A 14,391-nucleotide genomic window follows, 5' to 3' on the forward strand; every position below is an offset into this window, starting at 1 on the left:
TTGTGAACGACACTTCCTAGTAAGTAGGATTTTTCTTTTATTGAAAAGTAAATTAGTAAGTAAGCTATTTGTTTTGGTGGTTTGGGTTTTCTTTTTTTAGAACACAAAAGGGAAAATTTTTCTCTGCCTCCCTGGTCCATTCAAAATACAACTAACAATGTCTTGGCCAGGTCTTCCACTAAAGGCTGCAGCTCTGACTTCAGATATTTCTAGCTAATGTCCTCCCAGAGGTATCTAATAATGACTATAGTCATGAACCAGTTCTAATCACCGGGCTGAAATTGACTGAAATCAGATTACTCCTTCAGATATTTTTGCACCCCAAAATAAAACACTGGACTAACGAAACAAGACAAGGACACAGCTAATAGTTGAATTAGTGCCAGGTAACATAAATGTAGCAGAGAAAACAGAAGTGCAAGTTGGCTGTCATTCTTAAAGTCACTTAGAATCGTTGCAGTCAAACGAGTTCCTATCACAACTACGGTTCAACCGTTCGTAAACTGCCGTGTGCCACCTCGTGGTTCGACTGCAAAAGTTAACAGTTGCGTGCTTTGTAATACATCTAACCAAGCTGATTAGCCAGTATTTAACCATACACGGACAAAAACTTACATCAAAATTAAGAGGATGACTCCAGATAGTAAGAGTTGCTTATGTGGAAAAAAAACTTTTCTTCCTTTAAAGAAATAAATGTGTCAAAAAGGGCTCAATATATAATGCTGTTGGCTATGCCTATTTTATAATTACAGGCAGAGGACGTGGGAATGCTCTGACAAATTTGGAAAGACATTTTAGGCCAAATGCTTACGTTCAGGTTTTAAGTAGATACTAACATTGATATTTACCTACCTAACAGCCAACTTGACTTCATAGAGCATGTACATAATCCACACAAGGATTGTTTTGCCTATCTTTCTACGGGGGAAAGCTAACTTAAAACCAGACCTAGCCCTGATTTGGCCACTTACAAGGAAGTGAGCATTAGAGAGTGTTTCTTGAAAGCAGATTTGCACAGAGGAAACACCAGTTTGTTCTACAGAAAGAGCAAAGAAAGAAAAAGGACAGAGGAAAATCAGAAACAGTACTTGTTAAATATGATTTAGGAGACTTTCATTGGAGATAACTGAGGTCATTGTTTCTGGCTGAAAATTAAACCTGTTGAACTCAAAATGTAGGTCACTGACTGAAACTATACACTTCAAGTAACAAAGAAAACGACTAAAGATGACAGAAGCAGTAAATGCATAAAATTCTTGACACGGGATGAAGAGAATTTTTAGTGCTACCAGTCTCACAGTACCAGACTGTGCAGATTGTTCATTGCTCCAGTAGTTCAAAACATAAAAAGAGGCCTATTAGCCTGGAAGGGTTCATACTTCTAGCTCTTGATCCTGTTTGTCTGAACACTACCTCAGACTGCAAAAGCCACGTATAGTTTAATATATTTCTGTGACATGTTTGTTTCCTGAAAAAAGAAATAAACAGTTTTTAAAGGCTTGACTTGGTGTTCTGTCATACGGACGTTTCCAAACCTGACCCACTGTAGCGGTAGCCTGCACTGGGACGGCAATGCCTATTTGAATAGCCAAAGACAGATGGAAGTACTGAATAATCAATGCCTCTCCAGTGCGTAAACATCATTTTTTTAGAATGAGAATTAGACCTTCTTGCTGGGGAACTGCTGCAGTCACTGCTCCTGTATCTTGGGCTTTTCAGACAGGCAAGAGGTGTGAACTCTGAGATGTGCTCCTGACAGGGCCTCGATGCATCCTGTTGAAGGGAAAAAAACATATACACAGTAAACAAATGATTTTGGAGCTAGAAGTCTACAATTGTGTTCTTTCTTAGGGCCACTGTGCACTTGGTATAATAATGCCCTTCACTACATCACCACTGTGGCTATTTGTTTCATGTAAAGCTATAACCCCTCATACTGTTGAGCAACCAACCATTTTCAACATGATTAGTTTTATATTAAGACCTACAGAAGCAGGTGTAATTGTACACAGAATCTCTAAACCTGATAATGGGCTCTTCAGAGAACAGATGAAGACACAGAGGATTGCTTCCAAGTTGAATTGTTTTAAATCAGGTTTATATTTCACTTCGCGATCTCTCCTAGGATATCTTTTTTTATCTCTGAATGTCTTTAGTCAGGACTTTTTACAGGGAATTTTAAGACAGAACAGATTCAAGTACTTTGCCCTGTACTTCCAAAGAGATGGAATTCTTTACAATCAGTTAGTGTCAACAGATAAAGGTTCAAGAGGCTTAATGCACTTGCTTTGTACTTCTAAGCAGTATCTGATTTTGGACTTGCTTCGGTTACATGTAGCATCTATACAGCCAATTTATGCTATCTTGGCCTAATTGTCCATTAAAATTTATCTGTACCACATAACCACTCCACACTCTGGCAGAATCAGCCAGGAAATACTTGGGATTACAGTACCACCGCAGCTGCATGGCAACACCCTAGAACACATGCACGAACTAAAAGAAAATTAGCACAGCACTTCCCCCAACAAGTTTATCTAACTCTTCGCACTGAATGCACAAATAGTTTCCAGGTATAGAGGCACGGAGGTTATGTGATAGTATTTAAGCTATAAATGCATTATAAGCATGATTTCATAGAATCATAGGATCATTTAAGTCAGTGTTATCAATCACTCTCTCCACAAATGCTATGTAAGCCAGTCAATCCTCTATTCTTGATCATCCCCTTCCTCCTTTCCTCTTAACAGCAACACAAGAGCAAAAGGAATAAAATCACAAAGAAAATATTAATGATGTAGCTTATAGAAGTTTGGCTGAGATTTAATATTACACTTTTAAAATCAATCGCAAGCTTGAAGCAATACTTTTGAATAGCCAAGAGCAATCAGAAAACTCTCTTACAACAGGTACTCTTGGAAAAGTCAGTAAACTATACCAAACTGCTCACTAACAGTAAGGCCTGGGTTCTTTTAAACACACATATAGACCAAACACCATCAATACAGAAAAATGCAGATAATCAGCAGATTAGCAGACTTTGTTTTGGAAATGCTGGAAGGAGTATTCATACACTGTATGGGAACTATTTTTCCTATTGTTCCAGCGAGAAAGTGAGGCATTTTAGTTACTATGTGTATTTCTACAAATAAAATAATATTTTTTCTACACACAGCTCCAAGGCAAGCACTTTCAATCTGCCGTACCTGAAGCTGCTCAAGAGAGATGGGGTTTTCTACCACTATTTGTCTAGCAATCATTAGAAGTAAATCGAAAGCACCCCTCAACTACTGTGAAGCATCACAGCCCACACCAGCACATTACACTGCATCTGTCTTCTCCAAATACTGGAACTTTATGCACTCATTTCATTCCTTGTGTGCTGCTTCTCGGGTCAGGAGGGCATGAAGTGACTGGAGCAGACACGGCATTCAAGTAGGAACGTATCTGCATGAAAAAGTGTACCTTCTTACCTATATTCACTGGGGTAATCAATGGTGGGGCAAGGAGATGAGGTAAAGCAGAAAACTTCATTCTGCTGCCCTAATGTCTGGAGTATTTAGGAGCTCATTACCTGTGCTGGTGTCTCAAGTATTTGGCAAGACTACCACCCTTCTCTCTTGATCCGAGGCAGTGATGCAACAATGCACGGCTCTACATACAGCCCCAGTCTCTGTAACTGAGCCAAAGTCCTGTTCACAAATCGCTTCCTTTTGCATGGTTATTTTCCTGTTTTACTGTCTGTGTTTGGTCTATATATGTATTCAAGAGCACAAGAGATGATGGAAAAACTGCTTGTGTATGAGATTTCTGACTTCATGTATTCTACATGATAGTGTAATGTGAGTACAGTCTGCAATGATGACGACAGTTCTTATAGAAGAAATGTCACACAACACCTACACACATAACATAAGGTATTTGTAAGACTCTAATATGGGTATATTGATTCATTGCTTTTCCTTACACGAGTAAGCATCTGAGAGAAAAAGATCTTACCTGTGGCATGGAACATCTCTTACAAAAACTAGGCTCTCCAAGTAAAACATAATGATTTTGTATCAATATTGATAAAGTACATCAAAAACTCTGGAGGAAGTTGTATGGTTTGTAAATAGCACAGTTCACCAAGAGAAATTAATCCAAACTGGCAACACGTACAGTACTGTTACCTAGTTTTGATCTAATTATGGCTCGGAAGCTGAAAGATTTCCTTCAAGAAGTGGCCCATCGCTGTTCGCCAGTGCATTTAGGGCTGTTTTATGTCTCATACTCTTCTGCAAGGATGAGGAAAAACAGTGAGACTCTTGCTGAATACAAGAGAGAAATGTGAATGAACTGTACCATTTGGTACAAATGTTACTGTTTTAGCAAAGTCCCATAGAAGTGATGGATTTTCTGACATTTAAAATTGCAAGGTTATCCTGTGTAAAACAAGGTTTCTGATTCTTGATGCTGAGGTTATCATTTGAGCCCCTCTGAAGATGTTTCTACTTCATTTCAAACTCTGTTAAAAATACTTAATTACTCTCAAAAGCACTTAATTGTACCATTACTAAATACCATGGGCTGTCCTGCCCCTTTGACAATCACCTGTCCTTGGTTGGAAAGGACCTTAAGATCATCTAGTTCCAAACCCCTTGCCATGGGCATGGACACCTCACACTAAGCCATGTCGCCCGAGGCTCTGTCCAACCTGGCCTTGAACACCGCCAGGGATGGAGCATTCACAGCTTCCCTCGGCAACCCATTCCAGTGCCTCACCACCCTTACAGTAAAGAACTTCTTCCTTATATCCAATCTAAACTTCTCCTGTTTAAATTCGAACCCATTACCCCTTGTCCTAAACCAAGTAGATTGCAAATTAAGGACCACACATCCACCTTTGCTACTCCCAAGCACAACTGGCTGGGGAGGTGATGGGGCCAGTGCTAATGAAGGCTGACTGACAGCTTTGTCATTTCACCATGAGGAGAGGGCAGGGAGTTACCAAGCTACCTTCTACCATATTATTTAAATATTGCAATGGCAAGATCTGTTTCTTTGTTTTCAATAGGAGTCCAACACATGACGAAGGCAACAGTTTGCTGGTGACCAGTTTTCTAAGAGAAACAGAAGAATAATGAATCCCCAGAGAGGCTTCCCCAGGCAAAAGGACCACTTTGGGTTTCCCCAAGTGCAGCAAAGGGTAGAGATCTCATAAGGAAGCTAACGGGCAGATCTTGTGGCTGAAGTGAAAGTGAAGTGAAAAAACAATCAGCGAGAAGCAAAGAGAAAAAGAAAAATATTTCCTAAAAAGGGATGAAAGCACAGAAGTTATTTACAGCTCAGAATCTAAGCACCTGGTATTGCAGCTACAAAATATTTGGGATTGCTGAAACACTGTCAGTTGACGTGACAATTATAAAAAGAGGAAAATTTCAAGGGAATTTATATTTTCCCTAACAGAGCTGCTGAGCTGCTTCTATTAATGAAAGAAGAATAAAAAAAAGGAAATATAATCAATTAATAGAGATTGGATACATTAAAGAACACCTTATTGCTTTTTAAAAGTAAAGGCTGAAAGAAACCTCACAGCTGCAGAGTTTCCAGTTAAAGCACAAAATTCAGCTTGTTTCATTGAGCCAAAGAGTCGCTGGGACTACAGTACTAGAAATGAGCAGATTTTGACCAGAATTACCAGAAGGCAACAGATTCCTCCAAAGCTTTTGCAGAATTAATGTTTTAGCCCAAGAAATACAACAGTTCATACATGTGTGTGTATATATATAAAAGTATACATGCACATATATATACACGTAGACCTGTATGTACTATATGTACATGCACACACACACATACATGTCTTTGTGTGTGTGTATACATATAACTGAAAAGCTCTCTCAAAAAACCCAGAACTGTAACTAGAGTGTTTAAAACCCCCTGAATGATAACAACGGTTAACTATCTATTACCCACCACACACTGAAGTACTCAAGAAAGGAGAAAAACTTAGAAGCCTATGAACTACTTAAAAGCTCAGTTCAAACCAATCTGAAGGCACTTAAAAGCCAATTTTAGCCAGAATTTTCAATAGTGAAAAAAACTTTGTGAACTTTCCCCATGACTTACATAATTACAGTCACTTTTATTGGCTATGCATTTTTAAAGGGGAAAGAAGGAGGAAATGTGTATTTTATCTTAACCAGTTAAAAAATAAAGATATAAAATCTGCAATGGAAACCATCAGTCTTGTAGTATTAAGTAAAAATTATTTTCTTGCAGACCAGAGAGAAGCCAACATTTACTAGCATTTCTTCTACTTTTATGTTATATTGATTGTCACATACTTCTGAATCTTGAGCTGCTTTCTTTCTAGAAAAAGTACAAAATTTCATAAAATGGAATACATGCTGGACGTAACTTATGAATAAAAAAGTTGCATTTCCTTTTATCACAGCACAGCAGATATATTAATATATTCCAAAGATGGCTGAAATGGCTTCTAGTACCACATTTTCTGTATGACGTTAGTAACATCAGCATAATCAGAATTATCACTTCTTTGTGTGGCAACTATTCCATGTACTCAGGCACAGTGCAAATGTGACATGCGTTCACCTACTGACAGACCAATGATTAAAATGGGGATCTAAGCATTCTAGATTCTTGAGGCATAAACATTATGTAAAATACAGTGACAAAAATGACAGTGATAGTGACAGACTGTGACAATGATTCATAGAGTCTTTGAGATAAACACAAGAAGAAAACAGCTATACTAAAAAGTATTCTTTTTCAGAATATAGTTGATGTGAGTCAGAAATGGAGATGAGTATGGTAAATAACTTCTGATGATAAATTTTTCACTGTCCTTTGAATGAAATGGCCAAGCATGCAGAAAGGCAGAAAAAAGTCACCTTTTGTTCCATTAGAAACTTAGACTGCTTGAAGTCTGAGAAAGCATAAAGATGGTGGACTGCTCAACAGAAAGGCACTGATGCTTAGTCTGATTTTCCCAGGAGATTGTAGGAAGTAACCGTGCACATCATTTATGTTTAAAGCAAGGCAGCAGTTATTTAGACAAAGCAGATTGGAAGACAGAAAAAAACAGAGAGGGAAGAAGAAACACAAGGGATATATCTGGTTAAAAGTCATTGATTTTCTACTAAATATAAGAAAGTGAATACTGCCAGTGTTAAGCCCAAAGTCTGCTTTACAATCAATTCATTTTCCAGCATTAATATACAATATCTGTAAGAAATGCTGTACTACCTTTGCTTGGGCTTTTGTTTGCTAGCTTGTTTCTTCATATTAACCCATTCTTATTTTCTCTCATTACGCTTTTAAGCATACAGAACCTATACTAAGATCAATTTTTTCCACAAATCACAGACATAAAAAGAGAACAAAATATATGGCAAAACAGAAAAACGCTAAATGCTTTGAATGCTTTTCTGCTATTTATTATTTCCTGTCTTCCTTAAAGTGTGGCATTTTCACAACTGTGCATTCAAGGAATACAGAACAATGGCAAGGGGTTTTACTTTGCAGATATGAGAGAAGAATTTTTTACCTTTGCCAAAGGGAAAATTTTACTTTCCTTGGAAGTAAAGTTCCTTTATTCCTTTCCTCTTAATACAAAGTATCTTCTCAAATAAACATCAAAATGCTAACTAATCCCTACAGACAGAGTTGCTGGTAACTCATTATTTTAACCTACAAGCTGCAGTTGATGGGCTGAAAAATGCAAGGGAAGTAACATTAAGTTTTAGGTTCAATACCTATACTGTCCTTCACCTTCTAAACATATATAATATATGAAAGTTTGCTGGGGTCAAAAATACAGGTAACACGTTCTATTGCATTTGGTTTGATGAACCCAGCATAGTACCATGCTTCCCACAGAACCTGGCTTCTTTTTCAGCCTCAGCAGAGCAGGCCTGTATTTGCACAGTAGTTCCTCCTTTTTGGGCTGATCAGAAGAAAGGAGGCAACAGATTTTAAAATACTTTTTCCATTGGTACAGCAAGGCACATTTATGTAGAAATAACATATCAGAATGGGTAAAGTGTAAGTTGAAATATAAAAGAGAAAAAAAATATTAAGAAATACGAGTAAGTTTTAATACATGTGTGGTTTTATCAGGCATAGTTAAGTACAAAATAATTTGCTATAAAAGTATGCACAGATCATGCAATATGAATGTTGGCATGAGTTTACTACATATTCCTTACCAACTTTCGATATACTCATCACATTTATTTTAAGTATATAAACTCTAGATGTGTTCAATAATAATAGTGCTGAACCGTTTATCTGTCTCCCTCCATCTGCATCAGCTATTTCCCTGTGGTTGCTGGAACAGAGGCATGGGGGCTGCCCCGGGATTCAGGTAAATACCACCGTGGAAGTAACAGGCAGTGACTTTCACCATACCGCTTAGAAGTGGCTGATGTGGAACTGGTGATACATACCACAGATGGGGAACCTCTGCTCTAAGCTTGTCTCTAACCTTGAACTAGGAGTAATTATTAGAGACTTGTGATACAGAAAACTAACTTCACAATGAAAAATATTTTTACCTGGATTCTTTCTGTTGCTGTAGGCCACAACTGTCTGCATAAGACCTTCTTGAGAACATCTGGAAGAAGGCTGACAGTTATGAGCAGAATTATACCCAGCCACGCAGGACCACTAGACAGCATTTGCATGAACACGTAATACATCCTCTGATAATTGAGAAAAGGCCTAGTAGGAAAAAGATTAAATAGATATTACATTTCAGTACACAAAGACTGGCCATGTTAAATGTAAGAACTACGACACTGATTAAATACTTCAACTTCCCAGTCTGCAGGAGTTCATTCATCCCTGTTTTCTCAAAAAGTGATCTAAAAGAGGTAACTACCTTCTTGTTGGCCTCCAGGTTGCAGGAAATACCATGATCTGTCCTCCCTCCCACCAGAAACCCCAACACTTTCAACTGTCTTAAAAAGCTTCTGACCAACAATAGAAGAATTAGGTGCTCAGATATCTACAGTAGATCTACTTGCTAAAAAAGGGCGCAAATAGTAAGCACAAGTACAGGACTCTTGGTCATCCACACAACTCCAGCATGAGTACTGCTCCCTGGCTCTAGCTGAGACTGCTAAAGATAGCTCCCTCCAAGACAAGCCCAGAAGGTTAGCACCAAGCTGCACAGACATGACCTACTCAGTGAGATTTTGCCTCAGCTCCTTGAACCAACCCTTGGACTGCTTTGACATCTGGTATCCTTATATTCTTCTTTAAGAATATTTTAGCAGACAGTGAAAGAAGAGCTGAGCATTCTCTAATTATCATTACAGGTGTGCTTAAAATGTGATTGCTGTTGAGAGTTCTGCAGTATATAAGCACTAAATTTAATTCTGTTTGGGACAAAAAGGTGAAATACATAACAACTTTCATGTTTCGGACACAACTTTTGCAATGCAGTTTATATTAGGGTTCATACCAAATAATTCCTCCCCAGAGCAGAGAAAAGACAACGTAGAATACCAGTGATCCCCAGATCATGAAGTGATTTATCCACGTCCAATAGTGTGTATCTAGTGCAAGCTGACAAAAAACAAGTGAGATCATATGGTGCTGTTACTATCTAGAAGCAACAGAATACGCATCAGGAGAGAAAATAAAATTACACCCTTTGAAAAAAGAGAATGATTCTACATAGAATCAGCTAAAAGACTTTTTTCAGTTTTGAGCACAGTTAAGAAAGCACAAACAGCAAAATCTGTATTTAAATTAATATGACAATGTATTTTATAGAGATAAACTGATATAAGTTAGCAGCAATAAGAAAACAAGCCTTAGGAAAATGTCAGTGGATACCTTACCTTCAATGTAACTGTGAATACAAGCACAGTGAACACCAGTGTTCCAAAGGTCCAGTTTCCAAACATCTATAAAAAATAGTCCAAAGCAGTTATACGTAATATTGTCCACTATATGAATCGTCTAAAATAAGCCTCCTAAAGCTATGTATTGCTTTGTATCAGGAACTCAACAGTCAGGCAAAACCACTGAAATCCTACATGATCTACCCAGTGCAAAATGTTTTAGTTTCTTGCTCTTATGTGTACACACCTCAGATTTCATACAAACACGGGAAAAAAACCACAATTGATACACTTAATCTGAAGCTCAGTTATGTTTCCTAATTAAAATCAAGTGTAGCACTAATAAATCACTGAGATTTACAAATGAACTGGAGCAATTTCATCAGTCTTCTTTGATACCACCTTTTCTCTGATCTCCCTTCTCTTGGTCCTTGATACCCCAGAATTTCTTGGAGGTTCAACAGCATGTTATACAGATGAGTAACAGAACAAAAAGAATGTGCTAACCATTAAAGCCATGTAAGTATATAGATGTTCTACATAGGTTTTAAGATTAAACACTTTTGAATTGTGGTTTATTTTCTCCACACCTGCATGAAATAAAAACACTTGAGCTTTTCAAGTGGCAGAAATTATCATTAATGCTGATGGAAGGAAGAATTGTCTGTGAAAATGGTCACAGAGGGCTGCCTGGACTGCAGCAGCTAAGATACAATCAGGTTCAAGATCTAGAGAAATGCTATGAAAGTAAGCAACAGAGTTCAGACAGTGTATTTTAGGAGAAGAGACTTTGACACAGGGTATTGCACCCCTGAGAGAGAAGGGTGCCCAAGAGAGCTGAATGACTTTGAAAGAGACAGCTGCTGTGATGTCATGAGCTCCCTTCTGCAGGAAGAGATGGAATTTCAGAAGACCACCTCGCTGGGTGCTCAGGATGTTTCTCAATGAACAAAAAGGCAAAATGGGAGCATACAAGAAAAGTGCAAAGTTTTGCATCAACAGAGGAGTAATGCCATGTGGTGGAACTGACAGGCTGACCCTGCTGAAAAGGAAGTTGTAGTGCGGTTACAGTGGATGCGAGGTTGAATACAAGACTATACTGTGCTCTATACATAAGAAAAGCTGCAAACTGAGCTGTACTGGGAGGAACACGACCACTGAAGAAAGGTTATTATTCCTATCTACTTGACTATAGTGAGATTGAACCTGGAACACCATGCCCAGTTTGGGGCACCTCAGTTCAGGAGCGATGTGAAAAAAAATAAATGAAGGGATCAACTGGCAGGCAGCCAAGGTGGTTAGCAATATATAGCTCTCCTGTGAAGAGGCCGAAGGACTTGTGTCTGGTAGAAGTTAAGGAACAATCTAGTAGCTGCTCACGAACATTCGAAGAACAATTATGGAGATGAAGAACCGGAACAAACCTCTCTTCAGCAACAAGAAAAAGTCTGCTTAGGATTTAGGAGATTTTCCATTATGAACGCAAATATTGGAAGAGGTTGCCCAGGAAGGTTGTGGAATCTATCCTCAGGGATATTCAAAACTTGAAGAAGACTAGACAATGCCTTGAGCAACCTGATTTTAATTAGTCCTGCCCAAAGCATAAAGTTGAATTGGATCACCTCCGGGGTCCCTTCCCATATACATCATTCTGTAAGAGCTCGCCCAGTATTAGAAGACAGGGGATCCACATGGGCAAGTGATCACACAAAAATGTTGCTGCAGGAAAAACTCCGAACAGCCAGCCATGAGGCAGAAATCTGTAGGAAACTAGGCTGAGAATCCAATCAGTTTGGAACAGAAAGTAATTTTAAAATATTCAAATAATTTTAAAAATAAACATATGACTGGCTGAAAGATTCATTTTTCTGAGTATCCATTTCAGTATTCTAAAATTACACAATGTGTGACCAAGTGTAGAGAACATAAGATGAAATGCAGAAAACCTTCAGCATTTTGACCTTTTACTTTGATGCGCAATGTGATAATTTCATAGGTCATGACATTGCTACAATATTTTATGTGCCCTAAAAAAAGTATCAGTGCATGGACAGGAATCTAGTTCAGGAACTTCAAATTAGGTCATTTACCGACTGTTTGCAGTTAAATTTTACAGTACTCTCATGTCATATCTGGCATCTCTCAGACAACCTAGTGTCAGTCTAGCTTTCTGCACACTGAACAGATGAGTCTGTATTTCCAATAAAAGCTGCCAGATTAAATAAAAAAACCTGAAACAACCTTCCTCTGCTTCTGTCAGGCTAGACAGAAAGCATCAGGCTGCAACCAACCCTTCACCTACCCACCTTTTCAGTTTAAAAATAAGGTCACAGGAAAGGCACACAAGGCTCCATAAGGTTGTTAACTTAGCACAGAGAAATGCAAGCAGAGCAATATGGGACGATGTGAGTTACAAAAGCTCATAATGTATTTTCAGCATTGAATATCTCAAGATGCGACTCGTCTTCAGGCTGTGAATCATTCTTTTGTATGCCTGTTAACATCTAGTTTATGAAATGTTTTTCCATGCTCTGCTCCCAGCCTATCCAATTCTTCCCCTCCTCCTGTGACTGTATTTGTTGATCCTGCATGTTTTTGTTCATTATTCTAGTTAACTCTCCCCCTTCCTACTGTTTTGTATTTCTCACTCCGTTATTCCTTTCAACTTAGTTTCTCCTACCTATCTGAACCCAGCTTAATTGTATTTAATCCACTTTTCACTAAACATCAAAAAAAACACAAAGCCACACATGGGGAATACATTTTATTACACGGGTAAACTGAAAAGCCATTTACAATCTGCAAGTACTTCTACAGTCCCTTCTCTTCTTTCCTTCCTTATGTAGCAGGTCTCTATGTTTTAATAACACCAACAATGACGTCATATTCAAAGTGGAACACCATTCACGCAAAGCAGTACCACCAATTAATAATAATATAAGATAAATCTTTTGTATCTTAGATGTATTTACCAGGAAGTGACTGAGACAGGCATTTATGAAGTAAACCTCAGTCATTAAAAGTACATATCTTCATTATCATAGAAATAACATTCAACAGCATGGAAACAGTTTCAAACAAATTTCTGAATGCTGAGAAACATCCTGGTGGGGAAGTATGTTTGGAAGCAAACTTAATGGTATGCAGTCTGACACAGCTATTAATTTAAATTAATTAATTTAAATATTGACTTCACTTTTTACTCATTTTGCCACAACGACAATTAGTTTCTTTCTGGAGGGAAAGAGGAACTAAAAATTTTTGCTTTAGCAGCCATTTTAGCAAATTGGAACTTAGCCTGAATCACCTGATATCATTTATGAAATTAGTGGTACCTTCAGCCCCTTTAACCTGTGCCCTGTTCTACAGTAACATATTGTTGCGATAAACCTTTCAAATCTTTCACTGACTTTTTCCAGATGTGAGCATAATTTAAATACTTGGAAATAATCATCAACAACTAGCATTCATGCATGTATGAACTCATCTATGTATCTCTGGCTATACCTGAACACTAACATTTTCAAGCCTAAAACTGCAACTCTTAAGTTTTATACACACACACAAGCATGCATGCTGAGTAATGAATTTTTTTATCTACTGTGACACTCGAGTCAGAGTATCTCAAACAACACATTTTATCACCAAATATTAACTTGGGTATCCAGTCATAAATATAAACATTCACAATTTGCAAATTAGGTACTAGTCTGGCTTGAGAGCTTTATCAAGAATTTGACTGAATGTGTGCTATAGGAGAAGAATAAAATTCAAGAAGGAACTCAGAATATTTGCAATACAAACCGTGTATAGGTATAAGTTGTCTAGTTTTCAGGACTGTAAATATAAGCCGATGCAGAATTTTTAATATCTAACACAGCACATAATGGTACCAGGAAAAGAAGTGCTCCAGTGTACAGTTATGCCTAATGGAAATTCACTCTGTCCTTGTAAAAGCTCTTTCTAATACGTGTTCTCGATCACACTAGAAGTTTGTTTTATAGAATCATAGGTTAGGGTTGGAAGAGACCTTAAAGACCATCTAGCTCCAACCCCTCTGCCATGGGCAGGGACACCTTCCACTAGACTAGGTTGCTCCAAGCCCTGTCCAACCTGGCCTTGAACACTGCCAGGGATAGGGCAGCCACAGCTTCTCTGGGCAACCTGTGCTAGTGCCTCACCACCCTCACAGTACTTCACTGATATTTGAATATTGCATTTCTAGCAAACATGTACATTACATCCAGGTAACAAAACTCTGCACAATTTATTTTCTCTCACTTTGAGGGTCTTTTCTAAAGCTATTCGAGCACTTTATAGCATAAACTGTAATAATTTTTCTATAGCAGAGTCAGCAGCAAAATGTAGGCCACAGAAAAACACAGAACAAAGTAAGAAAATGCAAGGAAGCAGAAAGCCTACTTATTTTTTAAAGTTTATGGTTCTTCACCATACCTCATATACCTCAATATACATTATACTCTATAGAAACTAAGTATTTATAAAGTACAATAAAGAACATTTCTATCTA

General features: G+C 38.0%; 1 protein-coding gene across 11 annotated transcripts in view; it reads right to left on the minus strand.

Annotated features, from left to right (window-relative positions):
* Nucleotides 1-776: 776 nt before the first annotated feature.
* The window catches only part of ATP11A (ATPase phospholipid transporting 11A), a 111,129-nt gene continuing 97,514 nt past the window's right edge, over nt 777-14,391 (minus strand). For 2 of the 11 annotated variants that reach the window (XM_061472743.1, XM_061472738.1), the window contains 5 exons: nt 9,858-9,923; nt 9,476-9,579; nt 8,565-8,730; nt 4,162-4,277; nt 1,637-1,773 (listed from right to left, as the gene is read on the minus strand). In XM_061472743.1, coding sequence (XP_061328727.1) covers nt 4,188-4,277; nt 8,565-8,730; nt 9,476-9,579; nt 9,858-9,923 — 426 coding nt within the window. In that variant the 3' untranslated portion in view covers nt 1,637-1,773; nt 4,162-4,187. Of the gene's footprint in view, nt 1,774-4,160; nt 4,278-6,899; nt 6,989-8,564; nt 8,731-9,475; nt 9,580-9,857; nt 9,924-14,391 lie in introns of those variants that run through there. The other 9 variants (XM_061472744.1, XM_061472742.1, XM_061472737.1 and 6 more) reach the window with 6 other exon arrangements.

The sequence above is a fragment of the Pezoporus flaviventris genome, unplaced genomic scaffold, assembly GCF_033815535.1.
Source record: "Pezoporus flaviventris isolate CSIRO_AGI_PZ_B2104156 unplaced genomic scaffold, CSIRO_AGI_Pfla_v1 ptg000072l, whole genome shotgun sequence".
In the NCBI taxonomy this organism is placed as follows: domain Eukaryota; kingdom Metazoa; phylum Chordata; class Aves; order Psittaciformes; family Psittacidae; genus Pezoporus; species Pezoporus flaviventris.